A 21898-nucleotide genomic window follows, 5' to 3' on the forward strand; every position below is an offset into this window, starting at 1 on the left:
GCACCCTGGCCTGTCTTCAGCAAGCATCCTCTTAGGTTAGCTGAGCCTGAATCCCTCTGATCCCTGGACTTTCCTCCTAGTAATTTTCCATTCGCTGATCCCACCCCCACCCCACCTGCTTCTTGCCTACAAATTCCCACTTACCTATGACCTACTGGGAATCAAATCTAATCTTTCTCCCTCACTGCAAAATCCCATTGCGGGGGTCCTTACATCTATGGAGAAAGTTTCCCTGCCCAGTAAAGTCTTGCTTATCATACTTTGACAAGTGTCATATGAATACATATATATATGTATAATTTTTTGTTTTTTCTTTACCGCTCTCCCCAGAGGGCGTTGAGGCTTTAGGAGCTTGGCCACCTTGTAACTGGGGATTCCAACCCAGGGACATCCTTCAAATCCACTGGGCTAATGTCTCTCTCTTCCCTTTCTGCAGGTCCCCAGGGGAAAGGCAGGATACGACACGCTCTGGGGAAGGTATTTCCAGAGGGTGACCTGAGCCCTCAGCCAGGCTAGGGGTTATTAATAGCCAGGCCTTAGTGCGCCTCTCCGGGAGGGCGGCTCCAGCGCCGGGAGCAAGCGGAGGGCGGAGCTGAGCGGAGTGGCCAGGGGAGGAGAGAGTGTCCAGAGAGGCTGGTTGAACTTGGACGCGGCCCCTCCCAGCTCCCCCCACAGCCCAGCTGTTCCCTCCGCGGATTCTCCGGGGCTGGTTCATCACCTCCGAATATTCCTGTGACAGGAGACGCTTGCAAAACCCGCCTCCAGTCTCCAGCAGCAAATAAATAGAAGGCTTGCAGCCCAGGAGGAGCCAGAAGAAGTTTCTAGGCGCGTGTGCCCTGGGTTTATTAAGCTCCTGGCTCCGCTCTAGACCTCAGCGGCTCTGGCTGCCAGCCTGGGCAGCCTGGGAGGACGGTGGCTTGCTGGTCTGTCGTGAGGCAGTGAGGAGAGGGGCCCTCTGGGATTCTGCTGGACCTGCCTGGGGGTCACCTTTGGGGTCTGGGACCCCAGCCGAGGGGGCACAACCGTCCCTGGCAGTGGTTGGTTCTGCTTCTCCCTGCAGAAAAGCAGCATTTTCGGAAGCTGAAGAATAAGCTAGCCCAGCCACACCACCTTGTTGAGTGACCTTGGGCAGGTGGTTCTGTCTCTCTGAGCCTCTGTTTCCCTCTGAGCTCAGCAGCCACCATGGCTGATGGTCAGATGCCCTTCTCCTGCCACTACCCAAGCCGCCTGCGCCGAGACCCCTTCCGGGACTCTCCCCTCTCCTCTCGCCTGCTGGATGATGGCTTTGGCATGGACCCCTTCCCAGACGACTTGACGGCCTCTTGGCCCGACTGGGCTCTGCCTCGTCTCTCCTCCGCCTGGCCAGGCACCCTAAGGTCTGGCATGGTGCCCCGGGGCCCCACTGCCACCGCCAGGTTTGGGGTACCTGCCGAGGGCCGGACCCCCCCGCCCTTCCCTGGGGAGCCCTGGAAAGTGTGTGTGAATGTGCACAGCTTCAAGCCAGAGGAGTTGATGGTGAAGACCAAAGATGGGTATGTGGAGGTGTCTGGTAAGTCAGGGGTAGGAGGTCGGCGGGAGGGGGGGTGGGGCGGGGGAGTAGGCCTCAGCCCTGGGAATAGCCAGGAGAAAAGTTTCCTGAGAGCAGACGCTGGGACAGTGTGACACAGGTGACCTCAGGGCTCAGGAATGCAGCCCGCAAAGTTATCTTTATGGAAAACTTCTCTCCCAGCTCCCAGCAGAGATCTTAACCTGCCTGACTCAGCTACTGGGGCCTTGGGGTGCTGATCAATCAGAGTACAGACAGGAAAATAGAAACCACGTTGGGTATTTTGACAGAGGGCATTTAATATAAAGAACAGGTTAAACAGATACCAAAAAATTAAAAAACAAAGAAGAAATGGGATTTCATGCACTCCAGCATCACAACACAGGGTCTAGAAGTTCACGTTAAGGCTGAGCAATGATAGTGTTAATATCCACAACTGGTTTCCAGTGAAACACCTCTCCTTGTCCCAGACAAGGAAACTGAGGCTTACCAGTAATTGTAGTAACACTAACTGGTAACTCTGAGTGCTAACTATGTGCTCAGCACTTTGCTAAATACTGTTGCCTATCATATCTCAGCTAACACAACCACCAGAGGAGGTGGGTACTGTTTATCTTCTTATTTTTTTGCAGATGAGGAAACTGAGGTATGGAGAGATTAATGTAACTTGTTCAAGGGCATCAAAGATTCAGACTCAGGCTGTCTGGGAATTAGGAGGCCAGAAAGAAGGAATGATTTACTGAGCACCTGCTAGGTGCCAAGGGCTGGGCTGACATTCTTATACTTCTTCCCCAAAATCACCCTCCGTCAAGTCCAGAGTAGCAGGGGTGTCTAGGCCCATCTTGCAGTTGAGGAGGCTGAGGCCTAGGTGGGACTTGTTCACAGTCATGCCATGAGTCAGCAATAGGAGTGGAGTAGGGACTGGGCCTATCCACAGCTTTAGGCTCAGGGCTCTCACAGCCACATCCCACCCTGGGAGAAAGAAACATACAAGGGGGAAGAAAGAGCGAAGACAGGAAGCTCAGCCCCTGTTAAGCTGGGCAGCAGAAAAAGCTTTCTTTTCCTTCCCTCCCGCTCCATTAAAAAGAATGTGTTCCCGGCAGAGGCTTGCCTTCCAGAAAATCAGTCAAAGCCATTGCAAACACAGGCTGGGCAGGAACAAGCCCCGGCAATGTTCAGGGGGAGTTTCAAGCCAGTCATGGCAGAATTATAAACATCAGAGGCTCCAGCGGGTGTGGTGGGCTGGGAGACTTGCTGGGGCCACGTGCTGCTGACAGGGTCAGCCAGATCTCTGAGTTGGCTGGGAGCCAGGCACGAGTTCCGAAACTGGCTCCAACTCTAACCAGCAGGATGTGCAAATTACTTTACATCTTTGTGCTTGTTTTGTTTCCTCATCTGGAAATTAGGGTTCAAATGGTTATACCGTAAAGATTGTTGTATTAAATGAGGTGATGCTGTACAATGTGTACCTACCTGTGAACCCAGAAAATCTGAGACATATCTCAGTTCATTTAGGAAGTTTATTTTGCCCAGGCTGAGGACATGCCCATGACACAACTTCAGGAAGTCCTCCTGTCACATGCCCAAGGTGGTCTGGGCACAGCTCAGTTTTACACATGTTAGAGAGACATGAGACATCAATCAATATATGTAAGAAGTACATTGGTTCCATCTGGAAAGGCAGGACAACTTGAAGCAAAGGCAGGAAGATTTGAAGTAGGGAGAGGTTTTCCAGGTCACAGGTAGCTGAGAGACAAATAGTTCTTTTGAGTTTCTGATTAGCCTTTCCAAAGAAGGCAAGCAGCTATGCATCTATGTCAGTGAGCAGAGGGCTGACTTTGAATAGAATGGGGGGTAGGTTGGCCCTAAACAGTTCCCAGCTTGACTTTTCCCTTTAGCTTAGCGATTTGGGGGCCCCAAGATTTATTTTCCTTTCACATTTCTACGACCTGGAACACAAGGAATTAGTAGTATTATTGCCATCGTTGTTGTTATAATGCCAGGCATCCAGGAAGGCCCCAATAAATAATGAATAATAGATTCTCTTTGAAACCTGGGTTCAGATCCCAGCACTGCTGTTCACTAGCATGATGGATGTGGACAAGAAAGTCTTCTCATCCCTCTGAGCCTCATTTCTCCTATCTGCAGAATGGGGATGATAATACTATCTGTCCTGCAAGAGTGTAGGAAAGATTAAACATATACAGACTATCTATGATCACATATGCAGAGTGTCTATAAAATGGAGCTAATAATAGTGCTTGGCTGGCATTCTGTAAACAGAACGATTATCACCATTCCTTCTGTCCTTGTTTTAATTAGGCTCTTAGATGCTTCCAGCCCAAGTCCAAGGGTCTTCCCTACCCTGTGGCCTCTCTAGGAGACCCTCTGTCCAGCCTGGAGGGCTTTTCACCATCCTCTTTTGTAGGTGCTTCATAACAGGTGGGGTCTGGCAGCTCCATGTTGAGATCTCAGCTAAGTATTTTACTAATCCAGAGGCTTTGGGTGAGTCATGCAGTCTCAGTTTCCGCATCTGTAAAATGGGGTCATTGGGAGCTTACATAAGACTAAGACAAAGCTTTTCAGATGTACAATTAGTGACATCGGCTAGACAGAATCCAAATTCCCTGAGAGTCCATACAAGTGCTTTCAAAGAAAGAGTTTAAAAAAATAAAATTGATATCAGGCGCTCTATTTAAGAAGCAACTTTCGGGTCGAGTGTGGTGGCTCATGCCTGTAATCGTAGCACTTTGGGAGGCCAAGGCGGGAGGATCACTTGAGGTCAGGAGTTTGAGACCAGCCTGGCCAACATGGTGAAACCCTGTTCTACTAAAAACACAAAAATCAGCTGGGCATGGTGGCAGGCACCTGTAATCTCAGCTACTCAGGAGTCTGAGGCAGGAGAATCGCTTGAACCCAGGAGGTGGAGGTTGCAGTGAGCCGAGACCATGCCACTGCATTCCAGCCTGGGCAACAAGAAAGAAATTCTGTCTCAAAAGATATAAAAAATAAAAATAAATAAAAAGCAATTTTCAAGGGAAGTTGGAAGTCAGATCCACTTTCCCACCCTGTACCACATAATGACAAATCCATTCCTCCACAAGTATGTGCTAAAGGCCTACATGTGGTGGCTCAGTGGTTCCTCATAAGGACCTCCTAGGAAGTGTGGGTAGGTTAACCCCATTATGCAGATAAGGAAACCGAGGCCCAGAGAAAGTAACTCACCTGAGATCACCCACTTCTCCCTGGCAGTGTCTGAGATTCAATGTCAGGCCTCTCTGACTGGTTCTGAGCCAGGATGGCTGGATCTACTTCTGGCGGTGTGACCCTGAGCAAATCCCACAGCCTCTGGAGCCTCAGTTTTACTGTTGGTCTTATGAAGAGGTAGACAAGATCAGAATTTACCAAAGCACTTCAAGTGGTTACTAGGCATTTAGAAACAGGAGTAGGAGAGTTCAGAGTCTTATATGGTACCAGTAAAAACAAAATTATAAACAGGTCTTCTCATTGCAGGACTTGTCAGAGCCTTTAAGTCACTAATGTGGTTTATAAATCTCTGAGAGGCAGCCCTGTCTTATCTGACCACGTATGAGTGTCTCATTCAAGGAAGTGTTTGGAACATGCTGGACTAGACAATTTCCAGCAAGCCTCAAATTCCCCTGCCCGCATCCTGCAACCACCAGCCAAGAGATGTTCCCTTCATGGGCCACTGGGCCAGACCCTGGCTAAGATAGAGACTGGAAAGCCCCAAGGCCTTATTGCCACCCCTTCTCCTCAGTCCCAGGGCCTTTGTCTTCCCTGGAAACAGCACCTTCTTTCTTTAGCTGGGCCAATAGTGTTCCACTTACATTTCTCTGAGGCATGTTGAAAAAAAGCATGTCTGCAAGGGGTCGCTGACGTCTAGCCTCTGGATGTATTTTTAATTACTTTTTTCTGTTGACAAAAATAAAATGTCTTCATGATAGAATATGTAGTTAGGAAAGCAAAATAAGAAATGAAAAATCACTCATAATCCTTCAGCTGCCCCAATGGAAGTATGCAAATGACAAGCAAATTGAGTTTCAAGACGATCCTCCTAACGACACTCTCTCTCGACCAGGTTAACTCCACCTCCAGGCCCCTCTTGTGGAGATCTTGGAGCTTTCCCTGCTCAGAGATCCTCCCTTCCCTCAGCCCAATACCCTATTTTCAGAGCAGACAGAGGCACCTAGTTTCTGAGAAGCAGTCCTTTCCCCAGACATCAAAATAAACCACAAGCGTTTACCTTCACATGGTACTTTTACAACTTCAAAGCCATTCTGTGACTCGCTTGCATTTGCTTCCTACAGTAACCCAATAAGGTAGGTGCTGTCACTCCCATTTCAGAGAAGAGTAAACTGAGGCTCAGAGACACTCAGAGATGAGCCAGACAATGTCAGAGTAGAGACTTAAGTCCAAAACCCACTATTCCAGAACTTATCTGCCTGCTTTTGAATCTTTGCACCAGTCACTTCCAAGCTGTGTGACCTTGGGTACAGCACTTAACCTCTCTGAACTTCAGGTTTCCTATCTACAAAATGATAATAATGCAACTGCCTGCTTATATTATCATTTTACTATTATTATTTAAGGTTGTTGCAAAAATTAAAGGAGTTGACATAGATAAGGTGCTTAGAACAGTGGCTGACACCAAGGAAGCACTATATTACTTTGCTATTATTATTTATATCATCAGTTATTCTTCCCAGGACACCAGCTTGCAGGAGGATTCTCGGATGCAAAAGGGCTGAGTCAGAGGCACTGGCCTGTCCCCAGGGGAAGCAGGTCTCCCGGCGCCCTGGCTATGTGGAGGGTACCAAAGAACAGACAGTGCTCTTCCGGGCACAGGCCTGTGTTAGAGCCAGGCAGCTGGTGGTCACGGAGTTGGCAGCACAGGATAGATTGTTTAAGCAGCCACACATTCACAGAATAGCATGTTCTGCTTAGCCAGACACTCCAGTTTAAAACGAATTTCTTTTCCTGAGAGCAATTTAGCAATACAGATTAAGCCTTAGAAATTCTGGAAGTTGGATTAGTCTTCAGTTAATCCTAAAGAAGTCACAGGGCCTGGTGTAAAGCTACAAGAATGTTCAGGGCCGTGAAGTTCTCTCCAATGTTGGAAACTCCTCAGTGCCCCAAAGTAGGGGATTGGTTAAATTAGCTCTTATGTATTCCTCAATAGAACACTGCAGCCATTAAAAATTATGTTGTCAAAGAATATTTGGTAATATGGAAAAGTAATTATAATGTGTTAGCAAGAGAAAAAATAAGTTCCAAACATAATGCAGAGAACTATCCCATTTGATAGAATACTGATATACATGGATACTATATAACATTTACACATTTCTGAGAAACATAGAAAAGTCAGAACATATAAAATATATTATTAGTAGCTTCCTTGGGGTGACAGGATTATGGGTAGTTTTGATGGCTTTTTTTTTTTTTTAATTTTTTCTTTTGTTGTTGTTGTTGTTGTTGTTGTTGTTGTTGTTGTTAAATTTAGAGACCAGATCTCACTCTCTTGCCCAGGCTGGAGTGCAGTAGTGCATTATAGCTTACTGTAACCTCAGACTTCTGGGCTCAAGCAATCTTCCCACTTCAGCCTCCCAAATAGCTGGGACTACGGGCACACACCATCACACCTGATAATAATAATAATATTAATTACTATTATTATTATTATTACTATTTTGAGACAGAGTCTCGCCCTGTCACCGGGCTGGAGTGCAGTAGCACGATCTCACCTCACTGCAACCTCCACCTCCCAGGTTCAAGCAATTCTCCTGCCTCAGCCTCCCAAGTAGCTGGGACTATAGGCATGTGCCACCACGTCCAGCTAATTTTTGTATTTTTAGTAGAGATGGAGTTTCACCATGTTGGCCAGGATGATCTCGATCTCTTGACCTCGTGATTCACCTGCTTCGGCCTCCCAAAGTGCTAGGATTACAGGCATAAGCCACCACGCCCTGCCTATTATTATTATTTTTTAGAAACAGCGCCTCTCTGTGTTGTCCAGGCTGGTCTCAAACTCCTGGCCTCGAGTGATCCTCCTGTCTCCCAAAGTGCAGACATTATAGGAGTGAGCCACCATGCCCCGCCTATTTTCTACATTTTCTAACATACACATGCATTATCTTAAAGCACAAAAAAAGCTATCAACAAAGAAATAATTAAAAGTAATTAGCTATAAGTTGTCAGTTTAAAAAAAATCTGGACTGCTATATTCAACCAAGTTATTTACATTCTAGATTTCAAGGCCTCTCAGAAGCACCTCCCTGTGTAAACGAGAGTTCTTGTCTCCAGAAGGTGGCCCCACAAATGAGGACTGAAAAGTAACAGCCGAATGGCCCCACCGTTGTACTAATCTTGTTTGTTTAAAGAGAAACTAGAGCCACCCTCTTTATTAAAGAAAAACAGAATGAGGAGAGACTGAGAGAATTAGAAGGTGCTATATACGTTACTAGATCAAAACCAGTTTAGGCCCAAGCCTTCTCGTAATTTCATCTTTCTCCTCCCTAAGGGGGTTGGGAAGCCCTCTCGTCCCGCAGGGTAAGAGGCAGGAGGGCTGGTGGAATTTCACATCCACAGTGCTCTTAGGAGAAGCTGGGCGTTTTTGGTAGATTGAAGCATTCTTTTTCCAGGCTGTGCTTTCACTACTGGCTACAGATAATGTGGCTAAATTGCTAAGCGAGAGCTGGAACAGACAGAAATTCAAGAGCAGAGGGGCGTCAGGCCCTAGAACTTGGCCTAGACTCAGAGAGAGCTGATTCGAAGCTCAGAGCCACCACGGACCTGCTGGGCGACCCCGGATCCATCACCAGGCCTCAGTTTCCATGTCAGGAATCAAAGGGAGAACGACGTCTGGGCTCAGAGTTAGGAAAGCACTCTGTTGACTATAAAGCAAGCTACGTGGCAGAGTTGCCCTCAGCACGTGACCCCACTTCAAGCCTGCCACCCAGTCTGGGATGTCAGCCCCAGGGTTCTACTGGCAGGTTAGAGAAGAGGAGTCAGGTGGGAGACTGGGAAGGTTTGGTACAACACATGGCCCAGCTTCTGTGATTTCCTCAGACTCACCCTTCATTACCTACAAACCACGGTCAACGCCTCCTTTCCATCAATTTCCTTATTTCACCTTCATAGCCAGCCTTGGAGGTGGACTTAAGTGGGTCTGTATGGCAGACAAGGTCCTTGAGGCTTAGAGAACTAGAGTCTCTAGGGTAGACCTAAGCCACACAGCAAGGCAGGTTCAGGTCCAGGATCTGAACCCAAGCCTGAGTCCTGAAGGATGCCCAAGGATCACAGATGCTGACACACCACACTTTTCTTCCTTCCAGGCAAACACGAAGAGAAACAGCAAGAAGGTGGCATCGTTTCTAAGAACTTCACAAAGAAAATCCAGTGAGTAACCTGGAGTCGCGGAGCTCAGGGTGGGAGTGGAGGAGGGGGCACACCTGGGACCCATGATCTGGGGTCTCTCCCTCTTGGGCATCTCCCTTTTAAGAAACATTCTTGGGGCAGGGAATTGAACCCTCACACCTAATGAGAAGGAAGTGTCCCAGCCGACCTGTAATAGGGTCCCAGCAGGGGTAGCACATAGATTGCATCATCTCATCTGCTCGGTGCCCTGTGAGGTGGGTATTAAAAACCCCATTTTATTTATTTATTATTTATTTATTTATCTGGAGACCGAGTCTCACTCTGTCACCCAGTCTGGAGTGCAATGGTGTGATCCTGGCTCACTACAACCTCCACCTCCTGGGTTCAAGTGATCCGTGTGCCTCAGCCTCCCGAGTAGTTGGGATTATAGGCATGTGCCACCATGTCCGGCTAATTTTTTGCATTTGTTTAGTACGGATGGGGTTTCGCCATGTTGCCCAGGCTAGTCTCGAACTCCTGGGCACAGCCTCTCAAAGTGCTGGGATTAGAGGCTTGAGCCACTGCACCCGGGGAACAACCCCCTTTTGTAGACTAAGCATCTGAGGGTAAGTGAGACAATGCCTTGTCCATAATCACACAGCCCCTACCCACGGGGCATAGCTGAGGGAGGACCCCTGTCACCAACCAGAAAGACTATCCCCTGATTCCCCCAAATGCTCCAGCAGAATATCTTGCAGGCTGCTTGCTCTGCCTCTGCCCTACCGGGAGAATGAGCACCTTCTCTAGAGCATCCACAAAAATGAAGCTGGAAAGTGTCCTGAGAGCACTGCATACTACCCAGAGGGGTTTGGAGGCTGAGAGATTGGGACAGAGGAAGGGCTATTTTGCTGAGCGGAGGGAGTAAAGGGGATTCATGTTTAACAGGGAAAGCTGGGGGACCATGAGAGCAGCCAAAGACAATCAGGCTGAGGCCATGAACCGAAGCTACCATGAGCCCCTAACTGGCAGTACCTATAGGGAGAAGAGCTGCACAGTGTGGCCATGATGGCCGCACTTCAACAACTGCTGAACTGCTGGGTGCTTCATACATACCTTCTCCCTAATCAGCAATCAGCGTCACTCCACTGTGTGCATTTCTGGCCCTAAACTCTCTCTCTGTCTCTCTCTTTTTTTTTTTTTTTTTTTGAGATGGAGCCTCACTCTGTCACCCAGGCAGGAGTGCAGAGGCACGGTCTCAACTCACTGCAACCTCCGTCTCCTGGGTTCAAGCAATTCTGCTGCCTCAACCTCCCGAGTAGCTGGGATTACAGGTGCATGCCACCATGCCTGGCTAATTTTTGTATTTTTAGTAGAGACGGGGTTTCACCATGTTTGACCAGCCTGGTCTTGATCTCCTGACTTCAAGTGATCTGCCCGCCTCTGCTTCCCAAAGTGCTGGGAGTACGGGTGTGAGCCACTGCGCCCGACTCCTAAACTCTTTTCCGAGCCATTGTTGCATTTAGCCTTTGCAGCAAAAGTGTGCATCGGGGAGAACAAACATGACCCTCCTTGCAATACAGGGAAACTAGGTCTCCCACAGGTGAAAGGACATACCCAAGGTCTTTAAAACTAGAATTTAGAAGGGCCCAGAAGAGATCCCTGACCTCTGAGTTCCACGCTCAGTCCTTGAGCAACGAATGCTGTGTCCTCATCTGTGAAAGAGATGCTGATTCCAGCCTTGCAGAGTTCCTGGCTGAAAGTGACATGAGGTCACGGCCCAGCGTAGGTCCTCATAAGTGGCAGTTCATTATTACTATTGTTGTTGTTGACTCTTAACTTCTCCATCAGCCTTTGCGAAGACCTTGTGTTTCTGGAGAGATCACACTAGCTGAATTCTGAAGCTTCTTCCAGCTTTGCGATTCTACATTCCTGTCTCTTGCCCCACGTGTCTGTCCCTGGCCCTCCCAGAGCCTCTGCAGTTCTTGGAAGCCTGTGGACACTTCCTGATAAGGCAAACGCCAAACCGTTTGTTCTTCATGTTCGCTGGCTTGCCTGACATCTCCGTGCCCCACACCTCTCCCTGGTATAGCAAGCAGATTAAACATTGCTGAAGGGAGAGGAAGGAAGGCGATGGGGAGGCTGATGTCAAGGCTCAAATGAGGTCTCAGGGTGGAGTCACAAGCAGGGCATAGCTGTAAAAGGGAATGAGTGAGAAAGAAGTGAATTAATCATCTTAAAAGGGGTGTGTGTGTGTGTGTGTGTGTGTGTGTGTGTGTGTGTGTATTTCACAAGCTCCAAGGCCTTAGGGGAGATAGCTCACTGGAAGTAACCTGATGGGAAATGCCTGAAATTGAAATTGCTCCAGGCTGGTGCTCAGCTGCTGAGCTGGGCTAGTTGTTAAAATATTCAGCGGTTCCCAAACTTTTTGGCACCAGGGATCAGTTTCATGGAAGGCAATTTTTCCATGGACTAGGGGATGAAACTGTTCCACCTCAGATCATTGGGCATTAGATTCTCATAAGGAGCGTGCAACCTAGATCCCTCACATACACAGTTCACAATAGGGTTCAAGCTCCTGTGAGAATCTAATGTCACCGCTGATCTGACAGGAGGCGGAGCTCAGGCAGTAATGCTGGTTGAACTGCTGCTCACCTCCTGATGTGCGGCCTGGTTCCTAACAGGCCACAGATGGGTACTGGTCCATGATCCAGGGACCCCTGAATATTGGCTAGCTATTGCCCTGAGCCCTCCCTAGCCAACCCCAGTCACTCTGATCCTGTCCCCAGGACCCTCTAAACCTCTCCACCTTCCAACAACTAAAGGGTCCGAGGACCCTCCTCCATCATTATGACATGCACCCATCCCTTCTGAATGGTCAGTGCCCAGCTGCACCAGTTGTTAAATATTTTGAATCTCAGCTCCGGGTGCAGGGAGTCCTGGCTCCATGAGAAAGTGGGTGGGTAACTTGGGGCAACTTGCTTAACTGCCTTGACCTTCCATTCCTGCATCCCTGCATCCCTGCATGGAGGGGTTGTGATGGGAGTGAGATGATATGTATAATGCATTAAGCATGGAATACAGACTCAGGGCTTGGTCCGTGGGAATTAATATTATGAAAAGGCTTCACAAGGCTGGACTCACACTCCAGCAACTGGGACTCCTGGGAGCTCCTGGCTCTGCCCAGACTCTAGACACCAAGGAGTCGAACTGGAGTCTGGGACACCTCTGGACCAATCTCAGGAGGCCTCGTTGTCTCCTCTCCCAGGGAAACCTCCGGTCATTAGAGGACAGGGAGATTTCTTCAGCCAGGCTGAGATCCTTGGAGATTTCCACCCAGGCAGGATGCTATAGCTGTTTGCCTTAACTATGGCAAGGAAATTCATCCCAACACATCCATCTCTGTGTGAAAGGCCCCATTTGGACTGAATAAGGAGAGGGAGAGGTCTTGGGTTTCCTCTCAGGCTGGGGGCAGGGCAAGGACTGCAGCTGGCCTCTTTTCCACACTCAACCTGGATAAGAGAACAGGAAGACAAGGGTGCAGGAAATTACCGAGGGAGGATGCCTGGAACCAAAGCAAACTTTATTTTCCTGGTTCCACATCTTCCCAGATACCTGTTCTGCCACTTATGACACCTATGACATGCCCAGAACCATGCTAAGAGATTTATAGATTTAATTTTATTTAATCTTTAGAAGAATCCTATTGAGTAGGTTTGTTTTGTTTTGTTTGTTTGTTTTTTAGAGATGGAGCCTGGCTCTGTCACCCGGGCTGGAGTGCAGTGGCGCGATCTCAGCTCACTGAAACCTCCATCTCCCAGGTTCAAGCGATTCTCCTGCCTCAGCCTCCTAAGTAGCTGGAACTAAAGGCATGTGCCACCACACCCAACTAAATTTGTTTTTGCATTTTTAGTAGAGACGGGGTTTCACCGTGTTGGCCAGGCTGGTCTCAAGCTCCTGACCTTAGGTGATCCGCCCGCCTCGGCCTCCCAAAGTGCTGGGATTCCAGGCGTGAGCCACCATGCCTGGCCTTGAATAGGTATTATCAAGCCCATCTTGTGGGTAAAGAGACTGAAGCTCAGAGGAGTAATGGGATTCAACTAAGGTCACACAGCGAGTAAAGAACGGATCTGGAATATAGTATTATTAAGCCTTAAAATAGAAGGAGGCTGGGTGCAGTGGCTCATGCCCGTAATCCCAGCACTTTGGGAGGCCGAGGCGGGCAGATCACTTGAGGCCAGGAGTTCGAGACCAGCCTGGCCAAGATGGTGAAACCCCATCTCTACTAAAAATACAAAAATTAGGTGGGTGTGGTGGTGCACACCTCTAATCCCAGCTACTCGAGAGGCCGAAGCAGGAGAATCACTTGAACTCAGAGGCAGAGGTTGCAGTGAGGCAAGGTCACACCACTGCACTCTAGCCTGGGTGACAGAGGAAAAAAAAGAAGGAAATACTGCCACTGGCAACAGCATGGATGGAGTGAGGACATTCTGCTAAGTGAAATAAGAAAGACACAAAAAGAGAAATCCTGCATGATCTCACCATATGTAGAATCTAAAATCGTCGAACTCGTAGAAGCAGAGAGTAGGGTGGTGGTTGTCAGAGGCCAGTGTGGCGGGGGAAATGGGGAGATGTTGGTCAAAGGGTACACGGTTTCAGTTTTGCAAGATAAGTAAGTTCTGGGGGGCTAATGTACAGCATGGCAATGATAGTCTATGATACTACATTATATATTCAAAATTTGCAGGTAGCGTTGCAAAATTAATCTTCTTAACTTAAATGTAATCTTCCCGACACACACAGATACACAAAATATATGTTAATTAGCTTGACTCTGGTGATCACTGTATTCACCATGCATATATACATCAAAACATCAAGTTGTATACCATGTATATATAGATATATACAGTTTTATATGCCAATAATATCTCAATAAAGCTGTTTTTTAAAAAAGAGCAGATTGGGACCTGAGCACAGCTCTCAACTTTCAAAGTCCATGACCTTCCTATTTGGTTAGGGGAAACCAAATTACAGTCATTTGCAATACCGTCATTCGCATCCCATCTTCACTATTTTTTGCCTTATATGCTTACATTGCTGTACCATGATTTACTAAAGGTTTATTTTTTCTTTTAGATCAACTCATTTTGATAAAGTTAAATTCTCATCACTAAAATGTTCACTGAGGAAGGCAATCATGAAATAAATCCAATGAAAGCAAAATGTGGTTAAATTCTAACTAGATAATATTTCCTGCCTACGGGCCTCAGTTCTTTCATTGTTAAAAAGGGAAGGTAGCAAGTGATAGAGGCTGAAGGCGTTAAAGGCATATTAGCACTTAGCAGAGACATTGCTTCAGATGTAAGTAGAAGCACTGAAAGAGCAATGAAGAGGAATTACTTCCCACCAAGTGGGTTCAACATGCAAGTCACCTGGTGAGAGACCTTGGGCATGTCTATCTCTCTGAGCCTCAGTTTCCCCATAAGTTATATGAGACCATTGTCATGGGCAATCAGGAAGATCCTTTGGGACCCTGATACTCTGTGGTCCAATGATACCGCAATTTGTATGATACTCCATCTTGCTGTCAAGATGCCAACATGTAAGGCCAAAGACTGCAACGTAATTCTCACACCACCCTAAGAGGTGGATACTATTATTGCCCCCCTTTTTCTGCAAAGAAATAGGTTCAGAGAGGCAAGATCACCAGCCCCATGCTCTGTGGTCAGGAAGAGTCAGAATTTGAATGCAGGTTGGCCTGCCTGCAAAACCCATGCTCTAGGCCATAGCTACCCTGTCACACTGTACCTGGTGTGCACTGGGTTGGTGTGCACATGGTTAAACAGTCAGCCCATCCCCAGCAGTGGGAGGGAGCTGTAAACTTTTGACCTTGTCTCTGCTTCAAAATCTTGACTTGGCAGCTTTCTAGTTCCCTCTTTTTCTTCCAAATGTGCTTCCCAGAAGCACCCTTGTTCATTTCCATGGTTCCAATTTGGCAAGGAATCTCCTGGGTAGATATGGCTCATGTGGCTACAGGATGCTGGAGAGAGAGAGCAAGAGAGAGAGAGAGAGAGAGGGAAAGAGAGAGAGAGTGTGTGAAAGAAAGACTCCCCAGCCCCTCCAGAAGGAGTCCTGCCCATGATCAGGAATGGGCTTACCTCATGCCTTGGTTCTTTCATCGAGACCCTTGTATTTACAATAGGCAGAGCTAACGTGGACAAGTGGAAAGATTTTGATTGAACTTCTGGGCCTTCCTGCCATAGTCCTTCTTTCAAATATCTGGTGCTGGGGGAGGCAGGAGAGCATCACAGTCAGGTACTCTGAGTCTGGAGACCAGGATTCCAGTTCCAGTTCCTTTCTGCCGTTTGCCAGCTGAGCGACCTTGGGCAAAGCAGTTCACTTCTCTGAGCCTCGGTTTCCTCATCTGTAAGATGGGGAGGGCAATGGAATCTGCCTGGTGGGATTATTGTTAACACCAAAATGATATGATTCAGCTAAAGTACCTGGCACATAGAAAGTACTCAGAAGGCCATGGATTTCGTGATTAAAAAAAATAATGGCACCCCAATGAGACCACTATATGTCCTCACAATTTTAATAGTTTGTTGAAGAAACCAAATTCTCAATAGTCTCATTCACTCAAAGCAATCCGAAAATCATAAAAATACCTTATTAGGGCTGAGGCAGGTGGATCATGAGGTCAGGAGATCGAGACTATCCTGGCTAACACAGTGAAATCCCGTCTCTACTAAAAAGTACAAAAAGTTAGCCAGGCGTGGTGGCGGGTGCCTGTAGTCCCAGCTACTCGGGAGGCTGAGGCAGGAGAATGGTGTGAACCCGGGAGGCGGACTTGCAATGAGCCGAGATCGTGCCGCTGCACTCCAGCCTGGGCGACAGAGTGAGACTCCATCAAAAAAAAAAAAAAAAAAAAAAAAAAACCTTATTAGAACTTGGACCAGATTTAGGTTTAGAAATTCCATCTTCAATGCTTTCTCACTTATTGAGCTTCTCATCTGATTTCCCCCAAGTCTCTGTTTTGTGATCTGTAGAATGGGCATATTAATGCTTACCTCTTAATCATCCTCTTATAATACTCCAACCAGGTATTGTCTATAACTGAGTTTTAAGAACAAGATAATTGGCTAGGCTCGGTGGTTCATGCCTGTAATCCCAGCACTTTGGGAGGCCGAGGTGGGTGGATCACGAGATCAGGAATTCAAGACCAGCCTGGCCAACATGGTGAAACCCCATGTCTACTAAAAATACATAAATTAGCCAGGCGTAGTGGTGGGTTACTGTAATCCCAGCTACTCAGGAGGGTTGAGGCAGAATTGCTTGAACCCGGGAGGCAGAAGTTGCAGTGAGCCAAGATCGTATCACTGCACTTCTGCCTGGGTGACACAGTGAGACTCTGTTTTAAAAAAAAAAAAAGAAGAAGAAGAAGAAGAAAATAATAATAATGATCTGCTAAGTGATTGTATTAGTCTGTTTTCACACTGCTGATAAAGACATATCTGAGACTACGTAAAAAAAAAAAAGAGGTTTAACGGATTCGCAGTTCCATGTGGCTGGGGAGGCCTCACAATCATGGCAGAAGGTGAAAGGCACGTCTTACATGGCAGCAGACAAGAGAGAAAATGAGAACCAAGCAAAAAATCTTATAAAACCATCAGATCTCGTATGACATATTCACTACCATGAGACCAGTACGGAGGAAACTGCCCGCCACCCATGATTCAATTATCTCCCATCAGGCCCCTCCCACAACACGTGAGAGCTACAATTCAAGATGAGATCTGGGTGGACATAGCCAAACCACATCAGAGATACTTAGGTTATGAACAAAATCAAGGCTTATTTTGAATACCATAGAGTATTTGAATACCATAGAGTATGTTGCCATCTGAAATCTACGTGTGGCCAGCTTGGCCCCTTTTATCCACCAAGGTGCCTAGTGCTTGCATCACCCATAATGCATTTTGTAGTGAAGCACTCTGCAGCAAGCACACGTCAGATGAAAATGTGTTGCCTGCTATGCATAACACCCTACTTGTGCTCTATAAAGGGATGGTAGTGGTGCCATTTCTGCTAGTAATTGTGGTTAGTAGTGGGTATTAAGGTGAAGACTTCAACCTGGGACCAAATATGTGGTCCACAGCTCTCTTTTAAGTTAAGAACTACTGTTCAAACAGCACTTTACCATTTCAAAGCATACTCAGACTCTGAAGTTCAAATACTCTACAAGTTCAATATTATTATCCTCATTTTGCAGATGAGAAAACAAGCTCAGAGCAATGGAATAATCTTCCCAAGACCACACAGCTAGAAAGGGGTAAAGCCAGGTTTCAAACCCAGCATTATATGTCCCCAAAGCCTAAGCTCTTATCAAAAATATTTCCTCTCAAGTGAGTAAAATAATGTTTAAGCTATATTAACAATAATAAATGAATAAAATCATATGTTTCTCCTAGGCTTCCTGCAGAGGTGGATCCTGTGACAGTGTTTGCCTCACTTTCCCCAGAGGGTCTACTGATCATCGAAGCTCCCCAGGTCCCTCCTTACTCAACATTTGGAGAGAGCAGTTTCAACAACGAGCTTCCCCAGGACAGCCAGGAAGTCACCTGTACCTGAGATGCCAGTACTGGCCCATCCTTGTTTTGTCCCCAACCCTAGGGCTTCTCTGATTCCAGGGTACATTACTTTAGCTGAACTCAGATTTAGTGCAAGTAAAATGTTGGGGGGTGCGGGGGTGGGGACTGACCACAGATTCCCTGGATAGTGTAGTGGTAGATTTTTCCACAAGATAGCGCAATTGGCAAACCATGCTTGGTTGCGTTAGGACAAAATCCTAGTTTTTCTTTCTTTACCTTTTCTATCTTGATGAAAATGTTGCACATTCTATAGTTGCAAAACACATAAAAGGGGACTTAACATTTCACGTTGTATCTTACCTTGCAGTGAATGCAAGGGTTACTTTTCTCTGGGGACCTCCCCCATTACCCAGGTTCCTACTCTGGACTCCCAATTCCCATGGCTCCCAAACCATGCTGCATGGTTTGGTTAATGAAATCCAGTAGCTAACCCCACTGTACTTCCACATGCCTGGCCTACAAAGGGTGATATACAGGTCTTATATCCCTATACGGAATTTGTCCATCAATCACATAAAAACAAACAGTGCCTTCTGCCCTCTCTGCCCAGATATTTCCAGCATGTTCCCAAGGTTTCCACGTTAGCCTTCCCTAAGGACTCTGGGAGCCTCTCAGTTTATGATCTGGCCAAGGTCCCCATTTTCTTCTGTCCCCTATGTTTAAGTCGGGATTTTTACAGAGGGAGCTGTCTCCAGACAGCTCCATCAGGAACCAAGCAAAGGCCAGATAGCCTGACAGATAGGCTAGTGGTATTGTGTATACGGGAGGGACGTGTGTGTCATTGTTATTTGAGTTATGCTGTTGTTTAGGGGGAAATAACAGTAAATAATTAATAACAATAATAATAAAGGAGCTGACGTTCTTAGCCTCGTGTGGTTCTTTTAATGAGGAACTAAATGTAATGCCACCTAGATATACAACATCAGTTAGCAATTCTGTGGCTTAAAGTAATGTTTCCTGATGAATAGTGGCTTAAATGATATAAATAGCTGTTTTCTAACTTCACCAAAAGTTTAGAGGTAAGTAGATACAGAGTTGTTTTTTTCAACTGTTATGCCACAAAGAGCCCAGGATACTTCCATTTTTTTCTCTGATGTCTCTGACAAGTTTACATAGTCACAGTCTATCCTCATGGTTGCAAGATGGCTGCAGCAGCTCCAGGCATCTCATCCTCATATGACATTGTATGGGAATAGAAGGAAATCATAAAAAGGTATTATCACCTAGCTTCTTTTATCAGTGAGCAGGATATTTTCCAGAAGCTCCCAGCAGACTTCTTTTTCTATCTCATTGGCCAAAAGTGGGTCACATGCCTACCCTCAGACCAATTTCTGGCAAAAGGGAAAAGGATGATCATGACAGGCTTGGATCAACATCTTCTCAGGCCAGGAACACTGCTGCCTGAACAAAACAAGGTTCTGTTAGGAAGGAGGAAGGAGGCCTAGCAGTTCTGAGGGCAATTAACAGTGTTGTGGCTGCCACGGGTTTCTATGCTGCCAGGAACGAACACAGATCCCTGAGTGTAGGGAAGGAAGAAGGGCTTCTGGTAAGTGCCAGGAGACCCAACTCAAACTAATTTAAGCCAAAAGGGGTATTTATTGCTGCATGTAGCTGAGAAGTCTGGGATAAGAGCTGCTTGCTGCTACAGCTGGATTCAGGGTACCAAAGATATCAGCAGAACTGTTTCCCTCCATCTGACGTCGCCCTGCAGTGCTGGCTTCATTCCCACTCTCCCTCTTGCCCGCGCTTCCCATGCTCCCAGCCCTCCGTGCCCCCATGTCCTCTCACTGGGGCCACAGGTAGCTGCAGTCACTACAGCTCCACATCCACATTCCAGTCCTGAGGGAAAAAAGCCAGTCACCCTAGGAAGCGGATGTTGTTATTTTCGCAATGAAGAAGCCTGAGGCCAAGAGAGAAGTAGCTTGGGTAAGTCACATGGTGACAGCAAAACTCGAACCTATATGTTTTCTTATGGAAGAGTTAATAAGGAGCTGCAGGGCTGCTTCTCAAGGGCACATCCAAACCCCAAAAGACAGCAGAATCAGTGACTGAACACCCACTCTGCTGGGACCTGTGCTAGGGGCCAAGGGCATAGCAAACCATGAGTCGCAATCCCAGCCTGCAAAGAGCTCATCGTTCAGTAACAGAGACAGGCAAATAAAAGAATGGCCCTCACTGAATCTTTGATTCGTGCCAGACACCATGCTGGGTGTTTTATGTATATTTAATACATTTAATTGCACTACAATCATATGAGGTAGGTCCAATTTTCTTTCCTTTTCTTTTTTTTTTTTTTTTTTTTCCTCTCACAGAGCCTCACTCTGTCACCCAGGCTGTTGGAGGGCAGTGGCGAGATCTTAGCTCACTGCAACCTCCACCTCCCAGGTTCAAGTGATTCTTGTGCCTCAGCCTCCCCAGTAGCTGGAATTACAGGTGCCCGCCACCACGCCTGGCTAATTTTTGTATTTTTAGTAGAGATGGAGTTTCACCATGTTTGCCAGCCTGGTCTCGAGCTCCCGACCTCAAGTGACCTGCCCATCTCAGCCTGCTGAAGTGCTGGGATTACAGGCGTGAGCCACTGTGCCCAGCTGAGGTAGGTCCGGTGTTTATCTCCATTTTTCAGATAAGCAAAAGTGCCCTGTCCCAAATCATATACCCGGTAAGCAACGGGCCCAGGCAGCCTGACTTCAGGACCTTCACTCTTCACTATTACTCTGTTCTGACTTTCTCCTAACAAAGCAAAATATATATGGCTTAAGTGAGTCCATCCAAATTATGGGAGAGGTGAGAAGACAGGTGTTTCAGACTGGGGCTTTGCAGAGCACAGGGCAATCGGGGTGTCTTCTTAGAGCAGAGTTCACTCATGGCAGGCTTGAGGATCAGGCACAGTTATAGGACTTGAGAAAGCAGGGTTTGGGGTAGGGAGGTGCCTCACAGACAGAAGAAAATACATGAGCCAAAGCAAAAGGCATGTTCCTTTTAAAATCCTTTGATGTTACCCATTGCTTACAGGATTGAGTGCAGACTTCTCTGCAAGACTTATTAGGCTGCTGGATCTGTCCCTGAGTGACCTTTTCCCACTACAGCCCAAACCCCCACTCTTTCCCTCCTGCCCCACCTAACTTGCAACCAGACACGCCCTTTCTTGCTATCAGGACTTTGAATACACTACTCTCTCTCTTCCAAAGATTACTGTCCCACCTTCTTCATTGGATAATTCTTTGGGGCCCCTGCTGGGCCTCCTACCAGGCCAGCCAGAGCCCCCTCTCACTTACCCTCATCCCAACACAACACATCATATTGTAACAGCCTAGGTATTTGTGTAGTAGATAAATAATAATAACAATAAGAAAAATCAAAACTGATTCTAGCTACTCTGCCTTCAAGGAAGGGAGGAGGAATCATTTCAAGCCTAGGGGAAAATCCTTACCCATCTGATATTTGTTCAGCAAATATTTACTGAACACCTACCATGTGCAAGGCACTGGGCTGAGTGTAAGATACTGTTTCTTCCCACTTCAAGAGCCTGGTGAGAGGAGGAAAGTAAGATTGTCATTTCCACGTTCTCTAGTTCTAAGCCACTGAATGGTGAGACCCCAAGCAGGTAGAGTAGAAGCCCATCCATGAGAGGGTTCCGAGCCAAGGGTATGGAGAGCCACACAGATCCGCTCAAGCAAGTGAGCAGGGTCTCTAAAGCAAGGGGGCCTGGCAACGTGTGGGATGGCTGGACTGTCGTGATGTAACCGCCCAATGGGTTCACCTTGCCTGCTGCCTAGACAGAGCTGATTTATCAAGACAGGGGAATTGCAATAGTGAAAGAGTAATTCACGCAGCGCCGGCTGTGCAGGAGACCAGAGTTTTATTATTACTCAAATCAGTCTCTGAGCATTCGAGGATCAGAGTTTTTAAAGATAGTTTGGTGGGTAGGGACTTGGGAAGTGGGGAGTACTGATTGGTCAGGTTGGAAATGGAATCACAGGGCGTCAAAGTGAGATTTTCTTCCCTCCCTCCCTCCCTCCCTCTCTCCCTCCTTCCTTCCTTCCTTCCTTCCTCTCTTTCTCTCTTTCTTTCTTTTTTTCAGAAGGACCCTCTCTCTGTGACCCAGGCTGGAGTGCCGGCTCACTGCACCCTATAGGTTCAAGTGATTCTTCTGCCTCAGCCTCCTGAGTAGCTGGGATTACAGGCGCCTGCCACTGCGCCCAGCTAATTTTTGTATTTTTAGTAGAGACGGGGTTTCATCATGTTGACCAGGCTGGTCTTGAATTCCTGACCTCGTGATCCACCCACCTCAGCCTCCCAAAGTGCTGGGATTACAGGCGTGAGC

The 21898-nt window shown here is 47.2% G+C and overlaps 1 protein-coding gene across 1 annotated transcript; it reads left to right on the forward strand.

Moving 5' to 3' along the window:
• The first annotated feature begins 810 nt into the window (after positions 1–810).
• On the forward strand, positions 811–18439 carry HSPB8 (heat shock protein family B (small) member 8). Its single transcript, XM_005572374.4, has 3 exons — positions 811–1549; positions 8902–8965; positions 17395–18439. Exons 1-3 carry the CDS (start codon positions 1183–1185, stop codon positions 17552–17554), a joined length of 591 nt encoding a protein of 196 aa, XP_005572431.1. The 5' UTR covers positions 811–1182; the 3' UTR covers positions 17555–18439.
• The last annotated feature ends 3459 nt before the right edge of the window (positions 18440–21898 follow it).

The sequence above is a fragment of the Macaca fascicularis genome, chromosome 11, assembly GCF_037993035.2.
Source record: "Macaca fascicularis isolate 582-1 chromosome 11, T2T-MFA8v1.1".
Classification (NCBI taxonomy): domain Eukaryota; kingdom Metazoa; phylum Chordata; class Mammalia; order Primates; family Cercopithecidae; genus Macaca; species Macaca fascicularis.